This window comes from Acomys russatus, chromosome 25, assembly GCF_903995435.1.
Source record: "Acomys russatus chromosome 25, mAcoRus1.1, whole genome shotgun sequence".
Taxonomy (NCBI): Eukaryota; Metazoa; Chordata; class Mammalia; order Rodentia; family Muridae; genus Acomys; species Acomys russatus.
This window is the reverse complement of record NC_067161.1, coordinates 42,689,501-42,701,806: the sequence shown is the minus strand read 5'-3', so window position 1 is coordinate 42,701,806 and position 12,306 is coordinate 42,689,501. Positions and strand designations below refer to the sequence as shown.

At 42.8% G+C, this 12,306-nt stretch overlaps 1 protein-coding gene across 1 annotated transcript in view; it reads left to right on the top strand.

Annotated features, from left to right (window-relative positions):
• Akap10 (A-kinase anchoring protein 10) overlaps nt 1-12,306 on the top strand; it is a 56,239-nt gene that overhangs the window by 14,123 nt on the left and 29,810 nt on the right. Inside the window, exons 3-5 of the mRNA XM_051167311.1 lie at nt 117-299; nt 956-1,516; nt 7,138-7,236. Of these exons, the coding sequence (XP_051023268.1) occupies nt 117-299; nt 956-1,516; nt 7,138-7,236 (843 nt within the window). The remainder of the gene's footprint in view (nt 1-116; nt 300-955; nt 1,517-7,137; nt 7,237-12,306) is intronic.

Sequence of the window (12,306 nt, the reverse complement as noted above, 5' to 3'; positions counted from 1 at the left end):
GAGTGTTGCTTAAGTGTTAGAAAATTTAATTTTGTAAAGTTTCCTTAAAGCCTGTTTGTGGGTTTTAGGTCATCAAGTTGTGTTTAACTTTAGATTTTCCCCCCCAAAATTTATAGCTTCAGTCACCGTACATTCCCCACAAAAAAGCACTAAAAATCATGCCTTGCTGGAAGCTGCAGGACCAAGTCATGTTGCAATCAATGTCATTTCTGCCAACATGGACTCCTTTTCAAGTAGCAGGACAGCAACACTTAAGAAACAGCCAAGCCACATGGAAGCTGCTCATTTTGGGGACCTAGGTAAGTGGCTGCCACTTCTTATCTTCTAATCAATGACAGACTTGATAAAACATGTGAGAATCTAGTCATAAGATACTGAACTCTGAGCCCGGCATGGTGGCGCATGCCTTTAATCCCAGCATTCAGGAGGCAGAGGCAGGAGGATTGCTGTGAGTTCAAGGCCGCCTGGTCTACAAAGTCCAGGGCTGCCAAGGCTACACAGAGAGACCCTGTCTCGAAAAAACAAAACAAAATACCAAAAAACTACAAGTATAATGAGGTAGTGTTGTATTGTGTTCATGTAAATATAAGGCATATCAAAAAAAAAAAATGAACAGTTTACAGGAGAAATGCATTTGATCACTTAATATCTCACACACACACACACACACACACACACACACACACACACTCACTTCAGTAATACTCAGGGAGATACTAATCAAAATAGTGAGTTAAAAATATTAAAACACATTCAGAGTTTGCTAATTTGAATGTTAAGTAGGCCTGAGGGAAATGGCCACTCCTAGGGGTAACTGGTTTAAATGAGTGGAGACTATTTTGGGAAGTAGCCAGTTTGGAAGTATTGTCTGATTACAGTGTTAGAAAAACTGGTAGGCTACCTTTAGATAGGAAATTGTTACCAAATGGCTGATTCATTTGATTCTGTCTTTTAGGCAGATCCTGTCTTGACTATCAAACTCAAGAGACCAAATCAAGCCTTTCAAAGACCCTTGAACAAGTCTTGCGTGACACTGTTGTCCTCCCGTATTTCCTTCAGTTTATGGAGCTTCGGAGAATGGAGCACCTGGTGAAATTCTGGTTAGAGGCTGAAAGTTTTCACTCTACAACTTGGTCCCGAATAAGAGCACACAGTTTAAACACAGTGAAGCAGAGTTCATTGGCTGAGCCTGTCTCCCCATCAAAAAACCAGGAATCTACAGCATCTTTTGTAGCTGAGTCTCTGGACAGGAGGTTGGGGGATTCTGGCTCAGCCCTCCTGCTTGTGACTCAGTCAGAAGGAGTTGACCTGAGTAGTAGAACTCAGAACACTCAGAACCACTTGCTGCTCTCCCAGGAACGCCACAGTGCCCATTCTCTCCGTCCTGAAACGGCCAGACCAGAAGCTCATCCAGTTTCCATGGACGCCCCAGAATCCTCTTCCAGACTTCCAGTGGTGGCCAGTAGAAACAGCTCCTCTTCTCCACTGAGAGAACTATCAGGAAAACTAATGAAAAGTAAGTATGTGATGTCTGGGTCTCATCACAGTGCTGCAGAACTTAAAACAAGGAGCGAAAGGGTCAGAACAGTAGCTTTTCTCCTCTGGTTTAAAATGTAGGAGGATTTGGAGGGTCGAGTGTAGTCAGGGTGTGAAACATGAGCAGGAAGGCTATCTTGAGTGACTGTAGCTATGTGCAGCCGTTGGCCGGCGGGACAGTGTGCTGCTTTTTGTACACTGTCCAAGTAGATGATCTCTGGGCCTCAGTCCTCAGTTATCACCGTCTTACCACACCTCGTAGGGCAGTTTTTTTCATCTTACTTCTCAGATTGCTGGTAGATATCGTTTATTGAGTTCTGTGCTAAGTATATATTTGGATTTCATTTGTCATGACAGCTGTGTTGAACAGGGATTGATATCCCGTTTATCCTTGAGAAAACTGGGTTTCAAAGTTGTCTCCCTAGGCTGTCTGGCGAGTGAGGACATCCAGTTAAACGTGGGCATTTTGAAGACAGCACTTTCTTCTTTCCTATTCTTTTAGTTAAGAAATTGCACCACATTCTCATTTTTGTAATTACTGCTCTTTAGAATTCTCATTATCCAGACTTTTTATCTTTTTTATCCTCTCTTTTTTATTTCTCAAAGGCTGGCTGATTGCTTCAGATGCTTGTAGCTTATGGCATCTCTATGAAGACAGGTCTGGTTTGCTAATGAATCAAATTTAGTGTGTTACTTGATCTTGGAAAGTTGCTAAAGTTTCATAACATCTTCATCTACTCTGTATAAATGTATGTGACTGTGGGCGTGCAAGTGCCACTGTACATGTAGGGGTCAGAAGGGTTTGTAGGTTAGCCCGTGTTTCCACGGTAGGCTCCAGGGATTGGATCACAGGCTGTGGGGACAGGCATTTTAAGATTACCACCAGCCTCTCAATTATTTCTTGAAATGTTTTTTTTATGATTTTATTTACTTATTTTGTAGTTTCCTGTTTTCTTCACTCCAGTTTTGATTCTGTCTTTTGTTGATATTCCCATGTACAGTTCTGGTGGATCTGACTCAGTGTGAGTCTTTGGATTCCCATCCTGGTGTGGAATGTTCTTTGCTGAATACTACATGTGTGAGTTAGAGTTGGGAGCTGCCATGTGGGTGCTGGAATTGAACCCGGTCCTCTGAGAGCAGCCAGGCCTTCTAACCATTTTACCATTTTTTTTCTAGCTCCAAGGCTTCAGCTTTTCTGAAGTTTTGTTTTTGTTCATAAAAATGTTGCCAATGATTTAAAACAATAGGAAAAAGTTGTTTACTTCATGTGGTAAATTCAGTCTTTTAGTTAGTAACTCTGTGGTAAGTTTACTCCCCCCCCCCCCCCAAGACAGGGTTTCTTTGTGTAGCCTTGGCTGTCCTGGATTCACTTTTTAGACCAGGCTGGGATTAAAGGCGTGCGCCACCATGCCTGCCCCCCCCCCCCTTTTTTTTTTGAGACAAGGTTCCTCTGTGTAGCCTTGGCTGTCCTAGACTCGCTTTGTAGACCAGGCTGGCCTTGAACTCACAGCAATCCACTTGCCTCTGCCTCCCGAGTGCGGGGATTAAAGGCGTGTGCCACCACCGCCCAGCTGGTAAGTTTACTCCTGAGTACTTGATGTACGTCTCATTTCCAAGATGAGTGGTAAGTGGAGAAGTCGCAGTCTAACCACTCGGGGGAAATTTTTATACAACTTATGAGATATCTGAAGACTTTTTTTATTACTTAAGCTTTCATCTTTTATATTTTAAAATTTAGTATTCTGAAATCTATCATTTAAAAAATGTTTTACGTGTGTGTGTGTGTGTGTGTGTGTGTGTGTGTGTGTGTGTGTGTGTACCACACGTGTGCCTATTGGATCCCCCGGTGGGAGGTTATGGATGGTTGTCAGCCACCACATGGTGCTGAGAATTGAACCCAGGACTTCAGGAACAGGGACAAGTGCTTTTAACCTCTCAGTCATCTCTCCAGTTCCTGAAATATATCATTTTCAGAAAAACAAACAAAATGGAACAACAATAACAACAAAGTTATATCTTAGTTAAAAGAAATAGTAAAGTTCTAGATATATTTATTTGGATGGGCTCATTGTAGTTAATTGTTTGTTGTAGTTGGTTGAAGGTCAGTTTTGAGGTGAAAGACAAGGTCTGAGGATTCAGGTATTTTAATAATTTGTGGTGTATGTTTTGTCTCAAGTATGCCTGTGCAGAGCATCAGAGGCCAGAGCATTGGAGCTTCTGGAAAAGGAAGTTGCAGCCAGTTGTGAGCTGCCATGTGGATTCTGGGAATCAAACCTGGGTCCTTGGGAAAAGTAACCACCTTAAGTATTTTAAAAGCTAATTGTTGAATTGCTAAATTGAGTAACTTAGTGCTTAAAGCATCCCTAGGAAAGTTCTTTTTTCTAGTTTCTGGTCCATCATAGACCCTAAAATATATATCTTTTATAAACAAAACAGGATATTTTAAGGAATTTTCTGTTCCTTTTTCTTTTTTAAGTCATATTGCATTCATTTATTTATATGCGTGCGTGTGTGTGTGTGTGTGTATGTGTGTATAAATGACCTCCGCATACCCATGGAGATGAGAGAGCAACTGCTACTGTATGGATCCCTGCAGAGCCATCTTGTAGACGCCCTTTAATTATTGTTTTGAGTTGTTGTGAGTCTTTGATAAAGACTGAGAGATGCACTGATCCTATGAGGAGTCAGCTGCTGTGCCCGTCTGGTAGCAGAACTACAGTAGGTTTACCTCTAGGGCGTACGACTTGTCTAGCCGTAGGTTCTTGGCCCAGTAAGGGCACCAGGTATGGGTGGTGGTGGTGGTGGTGGTTGTTATTATTATTATTTTCAAGACAGGGTTCCTCTGCCTCCCAGGTGCGGGGATTAAAGGTGTGCACCACCGCTACCCAGCAGGTATGGGTTTTATATTGTAAAGTGGGCCTTAAATCCCTTGGAGAGTGGTTGGTTACATCCGTGATCGTCGTGACACTAGTGCACTGGTGGCCATGTCTTACCAAACCATTCATTATTGCAGCTCACTGGGTTCATAGCTAGATGAGATTGGTGATTGCTTTTCTCCTCCAGTAGTGTGCAGTGCCCGCCATCACTGCAAACGGTTAGTCAGTGGGGATGACGTTTCCAGGTTGGTACCAGCTTGGTATCTACATGTTCTAGGACTTGAATATATGGTGCCTTCAGCAATAATAGAGTCTCACTGCCAAGTTTGGAGGTAACTGAAAGCTAAACAAGGGCAATAACCTTTAATGTGTGGTGCAGTCTATGGGACCTAACTGGACAACTCCAAAGGAGATGGCGATGCCTGCCTTTGCGCTTTTTGTGTGTCCATGGTGTTGTACAGTAGAGCTGTGTCACATCATTATAGGGTAACCCACTTTTACTTTCTTATGTATATATGTATTTTTAGGAAGCTCTACGGTAGTAGTTTTCCATATGACTTTTTCAAAAGGCCTTTAGTGAACTTACCCCTCCTATCCCGTTTTCTGTCCTTCCCTCCTTACCTCACCCAGTTTAATTCTTCCTGGTACCATCATTTCTTTTTAGCCTCTTATAACAGTGTATTCTATCTCTTCTCCCTTGAAAGCACCCCTCCTCCATGGCTCCTATTCACTTTCTGACATATGGGTATTCCAAATAAGGCACACATGTCTGAAGATTCAAAGCTAATAACCACAAATCAGGGAAAGCATGTGTGTGCTGATTGTCTTTCTTGGTCTGGGCTACCTCACTAAGAATGATTGCTTCCACCTCCGTCCATTTGCCTCAGCTTTCTCTCTTCTTACTAACTGAATGATATTTCCTTATGTATATATGCAACTTTTTTATTATTCCTCCAGCAACTGAACATTCAGATCTATAGACCATTCCACCCAGACAATACAGCTTCTTCCAAGCAGCCCAACACAAACCACATAGTGGGGCACAAATTAAGAAAATTGAAATCACATCCTGCAGTCTATCTGACACCATGGAATACAGCTGAATATCAACAGTAGAAATGATAGAGAGTAAACAAATTGAACAGCACACCATTGTATCAAAGAAGGTGAAAGGAGAAACTAAGAAGAACGTTTTTATTTATTTATTTATTATTTAAATAATTTATTCAGATTACATCTCAATTGTTATTCCCTCATTTGTATCTTCCCATTCCTCTCTTCTTCCCTTTTTCACTCTATTAAGCTCCTCTAGGCCTGTGACAGAAAAGGACGTCCTCCCCCACCATATGATCACAGCCTATCAGATCTCATCCGGGTAGCCTGCTTTCTTTTCCTCTGAGTGCCACCAGGCCTTTCCACCAAGGGGAAGGTGGTCAAATAGGGCGCACCCAAGTTCATGTCAGAGTCAGCCTCTGCTTTCCATACAACTGTGGAGAATTTGCTGTCCATTGGCTAGATCTGAATAGAGTGTCTAGGTTTACTGCATGCATTGTCCTTGGTTGGTACAGTAGTTTGAGCAGATCCCCCCTAGGTCCAGATCCGCCGCCAGCCTTGATGGTCTTCTTATAGGGTTCCTGGACCTCAAGAAGAAAGTTCTTATTGAGGTCAGCCTGGTCTACAAAGCAAGTTCAGGAGCTAGGGCTCTGTTACACAGAGAAACCCGGTCTCAAAAAAAAAAGGAGGAAAGTTTTTAAATTCCTGGAATCGAACTTCTGAAAATGAAAACACAACCAGCACCCAGGAGGTACAATGAAGGTACTGCTAAAAGAAAAGCTTAGAGTACCCTGTGCCTACATTAAAAAAAAAAATATTGGGAGATACTTTCTACTAATTTAATGATGCACAGAAAGGCCTTAGAAAAACAGGAGCTATCAATAGCCCAAACAACAGACAGGAGGAGATCAAGATCAGGCCTGAGAGCTGGAAAGAAGGCTAAGGCTCGCCACCAAAATCAGGGCTGAAGTCAGTGAAAGAAATACCGAGAATTGATGAAACAGAATTGGTTCTTTAGCTAGATTAATCAGAAGAAAAAGAGGATCCAAATTAGTAAAATTAGGGACGAAAAGGGAGACATTACAACAGACATTGAGGAAATTCAGAGCATCTTAAAGATATACGTTAAATATCTATAGTCCCCTGAACTGGCGAATCTGAAATAAACAGGTGACTCTCTAGAGATGTCTGACCTACCAAAGTTCAGTCATGATAAAGCAAATGATGTGCTTTCTTCCAGCTAACAATACTCGACAGTAGCAAACTAAGGAAGAGATGGTCTATCTTGGCCCTAGTTTCATAGGGTTCAGTCCATGGTTCCTTGACTCTGTGTTTAAATGTCTCAAACATAAATGTAGATTTATAAAGATTGGTGAGCTTCTATGGTTATATTACTGTGCAAATATTTCAACCTGAGACTCTGGAGAAGAGACACAAAGAGAACATGTTTGGATCATCATAGCTAAGAAACTTAGTAGTTGATACAGACATTGGAAGAAATAATTGACACACTGTTCTGTGAGCCACACAGTGAAAGGATAGCTTTGCTACAGTGGAAGTTGACTTGTAATAGCACCACATAACAAACAGCACCCTGCTGTTGTGAACACAGTCCATTTCAGTGATCCAGATTGCATTTGGGATTTGAAGTTGTCCTCTTTTTTCCTTGTAGGTATAGAACAAGATGCAGTGAATACTTTTACCAAATATATATCTCCAGATGCTGCTAAACCAATACCGATTACAGAAGCCATGAGAAACGACATCATAGGTAAGTAGTGCTTGAAGTCCTGGGGGAAGAGCTGGCTAGTTTGGTTATTGACTAGGAGTTTTTTTTCCCCTTTAACTACCCCTTTAATTATTGGGGCTTTTTATTTTGTTTTCAGATGGGGTCTCACTATATAGCCATGGTTGGCCTGGAAGAGAAGGCTGGCCTTGTAGAGCTCCATCTGCCTCTGTCACCTGAGTGTTGGGATTAACAGCACATGCCCCCACACCTAGCCAAAAATTTTTTTACGATTTTTATGTGTATATGCGTGTTCACACATGAATTGAGGGGTGTCATGAGTACAAGAACTCACAGAGGCTGAAGAGGCATCAGGCTCCTGGAGCTGGAGCTCCTGGCAGTTGTGTGTAGTCCTGAGGTGCTGGGGACCGAGCCCAGGTCCTCTGCCAGAGCAGCAAGTAGTCTTAACTGCTGAACCATCTCTCCAGCCCCAAGAAGACTATGTAGAGTGTGTGTGTCTGAGTATGCACCATGTGCATACAGGGCCCCACAGAGGTCAGAAGAGAGCATTTGATCCCCCGGACCTGGGGTTATAGGCAGTTGTGAGCCTCCGTGTGGGTGCTGGGACCTAAACCAAGGTCTTCTGCAAGAGCAGAAAGTACCATCTCTCCAGCCCCTCGAGGTACTTTTCTTTTATCTGATTTAGCGCACTTCTCTCTGGCATGTTGACTCAGAGTCTTGGAGTGGGATCAATAACAACAGCATTTGTATTGACTGCTGAGTATGTCTCAGGCAGTATCCAGAGGACTTTCCATGTATAAATGCATGTAATAAGAATCTCGTGTGATAAATATAGTTACTGTTTTGTAAATGAGGAAGCTTGAGAGTAGAGAAATTAGGTGCTTTCAAGGACATGGCATGAAGGGTTTGTTTGTGTTTTGTTTCATTTTTGTTTTGGTGAGACAGGGTCTCACTGCACAGCTCTAGCGGCCAGAACTTGTTATGTAGACAGGTTAAGTGCAGAGGCCTGCCTGCCTTACCTTCTGAGGGCTGGATTAAAGCGTGAAGCACCATGCTGTCTGTGATAGTGCTTTCATTTAGTAAGTTGACATTAGCCATCTCTTAGGAGCTCACATCCCTCCTCCCCCACACACAAACATTTCAGAAATGTATTTTCATCATACATATGTATGTACAGACAAAAACTGTGTCAACAGATACATTCTCTCTGGCACAAACTTTAAAAACGGGGAGAAGAGGCACTGGAGAAATGGCTAAGTGGTTAAGAGCACTTCCTGTTCCATCAGAAGACCCTGTTTCCCTTCTCAGTACCCTGTAACTCTAACTCCAGGGAACCCTATGTTCTCTTTTGGCTTCTGAGGTTACTGCACACATGTAAAACACACAACACACCCATATGCCCACACCCACACCCACTCCACAAAAATAAAAAAATTTAAAAAGAAAACTCTGTGGGCCTGGAGAGATGGCTCAATGGTTAAGAACACTGCTCTTCTGTCAGAGGACCTGAGTTTGATTTCTGGCACCCACACAATGGCTCACAGCTACCTGTAACTCCAGTGCTAGGACGTCTGCTGCCCTCTTTGGACTCTGTGGGTACCAGGGATGTATGTGGTACACAAAAATAAATGCAGACAAAACACTTATTCACACAAAATAAGTTGTTTTTAAAAAATAATCCTAGTGTTGGGATGGTGAAAACAGGTGAGAATATGATTTGAGGGAGAGAAGATGATGCTAAATGATGCTGATGCATTAAATAAGGGGACCACTAAAAACTGAGAGGATCTGGCTGCCCCATATACACGCCTCATCTTAGTAATAGCAAACTATAGATGAAACTTGATTTTAAGAGTCTTTATAGAAGGCCAGGTGTGGTGGCACACGCCTTTAATCCCAGCACTCGGGAGGCAGAGGCAGGCTGATCACTGTGAGTTCGAGGCCAGCCTGGTCTACAGAGTGAATCTAGGATAGCCAAGGCTACACAAAGAAACCCTATTTCAAAGAAATAAAACAAAACAAAAAAAGTCTTTATAGAGCCAAATATTGTGGTACATGCTTTTAATGCAAGCACTCAGGAAACAGAGGCAGGCAGATCTCTGTGAATTCAAGGCTAGCCTGGTCTACACAGCAAGTTCTAAGACAGCCAGAGCTACATAAGTGAGACTGTCATCTCAAAGGAAAAAAGAAAGAGTATTTAAAGAAAGTAGGAAGAATGGAACAGGAAGTAGTAAAAATTCTTATGAGCCATATTGCTATGAAGAGTATGTTAAGTCAAGGACAAGCTCTTTGGTTTTGTTTTTAAAGTAAATGTCTTACAACCACATAAGTGTGTTATCACATTTAAATAGGAGCATGTGCTTAGCACCCCCAGGCAGCTGGTGAAAACGAGATAGCAGTGAAACAAAAGTTAAGGGGAAAGGCTTGTGGAAGCAAAAGTATGGAATTTCAGAGCTGGAATGGAAGGCTGCTTGGGTAAGACTTAAGAATGGCTCATGTGGGCTGGAATGTGCCTCAGTGGTTGAGTTCTTGATGCTCTTACAGAGGACGGGAGTTCAATTCTCAGCATCCACATGGCTGCTCACAACTGCCTACAACTCAGTTCCAGGGGATTCGATTGCTCTCTTCTGGCTTCCTTGAGCACCAGGCATGCACACAATGCACATATATAGACCTGCAGGCAAAATATTACACATACACATAAAATAATTAAGAAAGGTGAGTTCATCTGTAGTGATAGGAACAGATGCACTCTGTGGGGGTGAAGATGCACGCGACAGGAGAGGGAAATAATCTTCTCATTGCTCTGGCCTTGTCAGTGAAGGAGGAAGCAAAGTTCTCAGCAAAGAGAATAGAAGGGGTGTTACGTGCTGGAGGGGGAGAAACGTGATGTAGTAAAGACACAGGAGACATTAGTTTCTCCTGCTATACTTCCACAGTCGTGAGACGAGTCTGTGACCCCGGGTGCATGGGGCTTTCCCTATCAACACCCACTTAAGCAAGTGTTTCTCTAGCAGATGCTACTTAGATGTCTCCTTTGTCAATTCAGTTCTGTCACTGCCTACCTGGAAACAGCGTCAGACTCTACAGATTGAGGGCTTGGCCTCACAGGACTTCCCACTTCTGAGAAGGTTGGGGGTTGGTGCCCACATTGCTGGTTCTTATTCACCCTCCTTGGGTTTGATTAGTTTGCTAGAGCAGCTTGTAGAAGCTAAGGAAATACTTTGATTTTCTAATTTATTATAAAGGGTATTTACAAAGGATGCAGGTCCGTAGTCAATGGATAGCTATGTACAGGGCAAATCAGAGAAGGACCCACAGAGCTTCCTACTTTTTCCACATGTATTCCACCCTCTGTATGGGTGTTGATGTCTTTCTCAGCCCTGCCTGTACTGTAGGTTTTAATCAGTTCATTGTGTGAGCAGAGCTAAGTGTGATTCATCACCCTGCCTTCAGTCCCCTTCACTGAAAACCCCAACCCTCTCACAGGCCGTGTTTATAGGCCCCAGGCATTGTGGTGACCAGGCCCTTCCTGAAGCTCTCAGGGTGTTCCTAAGTCCTGGTTATCTCATAAGCATAGGACAAAGACTCTTATACACCAGAGACTGCAGGAGTTTAAAAGCCGACCACACACATCCCTGTCACAGCTGAGTATTGTCTGGAGAGCGGTGAATACAAGGATCAGGATGACTGACCCTTGAGTTTTCAGAAACCTCTTTAAAGAGCAGAACTGACCGGTTGCTTCAGGGGTTTTCTAGTGGTATTTATTAGGCAGCTCTCTTTGTAACACTCACTTTTAAAATTTAAATCCGTAATTCATTAGGTTACAATCTTACAAATACTATTACTGATTAAACATATTTTGTTTTTCTAGAGGCAGGAGTAGGGAGATCTCTATGAATTTGAGGCTAGTCTAGTCAACAGAGAATTACAGACTAGCCAGGGCTTCATAGTGCCTGTCTCCAAAAGAGAGCTAATGTAGCAATTGCCAAGTTGCCCTGTAAAAGATACACTAGTGTATACGCCTATTAGTAGTGGTATCAGTTTTCCTCTGCCCTAACTAGCATAATTATTAGATATGTGTATATTTTATATATATTATAATCTCTACATAATTGCTGAAGCATTTGATTTGTGTATATATAATTGCTGAAGCAGTTTTGTGCTGCCTTTCTGCCTGCCCATCAGCTACATGTGTGCAGGGGGCCCAGGCAGCCCATGCATGGTTCCTGGCTGAAGCCCCAGTTGCCACAGGCCCCTCGGTTCTGCTTAGTTGGCTCTGTCAGTCCTCCCTCCCGTTGTTTTGTTTTTTTAAAATAAAAAAAGCAGGTTGATGGCTGGGTAATGATAAGAGTACCACCCACCTCTGTTCTTTTGGAGTTATCTGTCATGTCCTTGGTTCAGTTTTTATTCGGGATGTGGGCCATTAATTAATGTTATTTCCCCCCTCCGAGACAGGGCTTCTCTGTGTAGCTTTGGCTGTCCTGGATTCACTTTGTAGACCAGGCTGGGTAATCTTTTAATTATCATACTTTGTCCTGGCTTTGGTTTTTCGAGACAGGGTTTCTCTGTGGAACCCTTGGCTGCTCTGGAAATCACTCTGTGGAGCAGGCTGGCCTCGAACTTACAGAGATCCACCTGCCTCTCCCTCCCAAGTGCTAGGATTAAAGGCATGCAACACCACCGCCCAGCCATATTCGGACTTTAAAATAGATTATTTTAAAGTGTGTGTGTGTGTGTGTGTGTGTGTACTGTGATGATGTGTGCATGTGAGTGCAGGTGTCTGGAGTTCAGAAGAGGATGTCATAATTATATATGGTTAGGATCTGCCTGACATGGGTGCTAGGAACCGAACTTGAGTCCTTTGGGAGAGTAGTATGTGCTGTTAACCACTGAGCCATCTCTTGTCCTATGCCCATTTTGCCTTTTCATTTTGTTTTTAGAGCCATCTAATGTATGCTTGTCTTGTTTAGTGTTTTGGTGTGGTTTCTTTTCTTTCTTTCTTTCTTTCTTTTTTTTCAAGGCAAGGTCTCTCTATGTAGCCTTGGCTGTCCTGAACTTGCTTTGTAGGCTAGGCTGGCCTCGAACTCACAG